At 66.7% G+C, this 2,126-nt stretch overlaps 1 protein-coding gene across 1 annotated transcript in view; it reads right to left on the bottom strand.

Moving 5' to 3' along the window:
- Window positions 1-488: 488 nt before the first annotated feature.
- The window catches only part of EMH_0038370 (zinc carboxypeptidase, putative), a gene marked incomplete at both ends in the record, with an annotated part of 9,533 nt that continues 7,895 nt past the window's right edge, over window positions 489-2,126 (bottom strand). The window contains one exon of the mRNA XM_013495285.1: window positions 489-2,031. Coding sequence (XP_013350739.1) covers window positions 489-2,031 — 1,543 coding nt within the window. The remainder of the gene's footprint in view (window positions 2,032-2,126) is intronic.

Below are 2,126 nucleotides of genomic sequence, written 5' to 3'. Positions count from 1 at the left end.
ATATATATATATATATTACATATTTAGTATACATTATACATACATTAAGCCTCTCCCTATCTACAGGGGCTCACTGCAACCGATAGGGGCCCCCAAACAAAGTTCTGTTGCAGCATAAATATATTTCTGGCGTGCCGGGGGCCCGGGGGCCCCCAGGGGCCCCAAATACAATACAAAGGGCCCCCTGGGGGCCCCTAGATTCCCCTGGGGGGCCCCCCTGGGGGCCCCCTGTGTATGCTGCACTATCTAACATTGACTCCAGCACACCTGCAGCCAACCCCCGCCCTTTCTATATATTCTAATAAGGGTACCAAACAAGAGGGGGCCCCTTGGGGGCCCCCCTGTATAACCCTTGGGGGCCCCCTGTGCTGGGCTCCTTGCAGGCCCCTTGGGGGCCCCCTGCGTACCGTACCCCTTTGGGGCCCCTTTGGGGCCCCTGGGGGCCCCATGGGGGCCCCATGGGGGCCCCCCAGGTACTGGGGGGCCCCTCACTGCGCACTGTCTTTGCGGCGGGGCCTTTGGGGTCTCAGGGTGGGTACGACCCTCTTAATAGTGAGGCTCTCGAGCCCCAGGGGGGCCCCCGGGGGGGCCCCCTCTGCCCAGTTTGGGTACTGTGGGGTTGAGGGTTGCGGGGCCCCTGGGGGCCCCGGAGAACCCGCAGTAGAGGACCTTAGGGTACCCGAGGGGCCCCCTGTACATACAGGGCTGAGGGGCCCCCCAGAACCTCGTAACACTCGCTGGGGGCCCCCCTGCGAACCCCTTTGGCTGGGGGGCCCCAAGGGGGGCAGCCGCTGCCTGGGGGACCCAAAGGAGACGCTCGGCAGGCGGGGCCCCCAACTCCAGGGCCCCTCAGCGCTGGGGGGGCAGCTCTTTGAGCTTGTTGCTGGGGGGCCCTCCTCCACCCCGTTGCTGCTGCTGCTGCCGCTGCTGCTGCTGCTGCTGCTGCTGTTGCTGCTGCTGGGGGCCCCCCCACCACTGTCTATACCTGCGGTTGCTGTGTCGGGGGGGCTCCTTGGGCCCAGAGGGGCCCCTGCATATACACCTGAGGGGCAGTCGGGGGCCTCTAGGTTTCCTCCAGGGGCAGCTGCACTGCTTGCTGAGGGGGGGCCCCCAGGGGCCCCCAGGCGTCCCCCCTCATTAAGCTGCTCTGCTACAGCCCTGATACGACTGAGGGCCCAAGTGGGGCAGCCAGGGGGGCCCCTATGTGGGTACTGGGGGCCCCCGTCCTCCCTTCGCTGGCTGTGCTGTTGTTGTTGCTGCTGCTGCTGCTGCTGCTGTTGCTGCTGTTGCTGCAGTTGCTGCAGGGAAGAAGGCCCTGCTGCCTCCATTGCTGCAAAGTGCAGAGGCTCAAGGGGGCCCCACGCCGGGGGCCCCTGTGTCTCTTCTCTGTCCCCATGAAGCGCCGACGAGCTGTAGGACCTCTCCTGAGGGCTGAGGGGCCCCTGGGGGCCCCCCCCCTGAAGGGAGATAGACGTAACATCGGGGCCCAGTCGTCTCGCCCCTAAGCCGTGCTTATGGGGGCCCCTGGAGGGGCCCCCTGAGGGGCCCCCCGAGGGGGCCCCGGAGGGGCCCCCTGCGGGGGCCCCTGCGGGGGCCCCTGCGGGGGCTCCCGCGGGGGGGGCCCCTGTAGGGGATCCTGAGGAGGCCCCAGAAGAGGGGCCCCCCGCGCTGCCGCATGTAGGGCTGAAGGGGCCCCCCCTCCCCATCCCCGTTGCCCTCTGGCGCAGGTGGAGGCGAGCAGCAGCAGCCCGCTTGGAGTCCCCTCTAAACCCTAATGAAACACTCTTTGGTAGTGCTGGGGGGCCCCCAGGGGCCCCAGAGCCTACGGGGGCCCCCTGGACCCTTGGGGGCCCCGGCGGCTCGAGTGTTACAGAGGACCCAAAGCGATCGCCTGCGCGTCCGTCTCTAGAGGTGGCTGAAGCAGCAGCAGCAGCAGTTGGTGTTGCTGCTCCTGTTGCTGCTGCTGCTGTTGCTGCTGCTGCTGCTGCTGCTGCTGCTGTTGCTTTTGAGGCCCCCTGTGTGTTTTTGTCTCTGTGTAATACCTGAGTACCCTCGGGGGCCCTCAGCAGGGCCTCTGCATCTAGCAGCACAATGCCATCCCCTTGGCGTAGAAGGGACCCTCTCGT

This window comes from Eimeria mitis, genomic scaffold (assembly GCF_000499745.2).
Source record: "Eimeria mitis Houghton genomic scaffold, Emh_scaff1503, whole genome shotgun sequence".
Taxonomy (NCBI): domain Eukaryota; phylum Apicomplexa; class Conoidasida; order Eucoccidiorida; family Eimeriidae; genus Eimeria; species Eimeria mitis.
The sequence above is the reverse complement of the archived record's forward strand: the minus strand, read 5'-3'. Positions and strand labels throughout refer to the sequence as shown.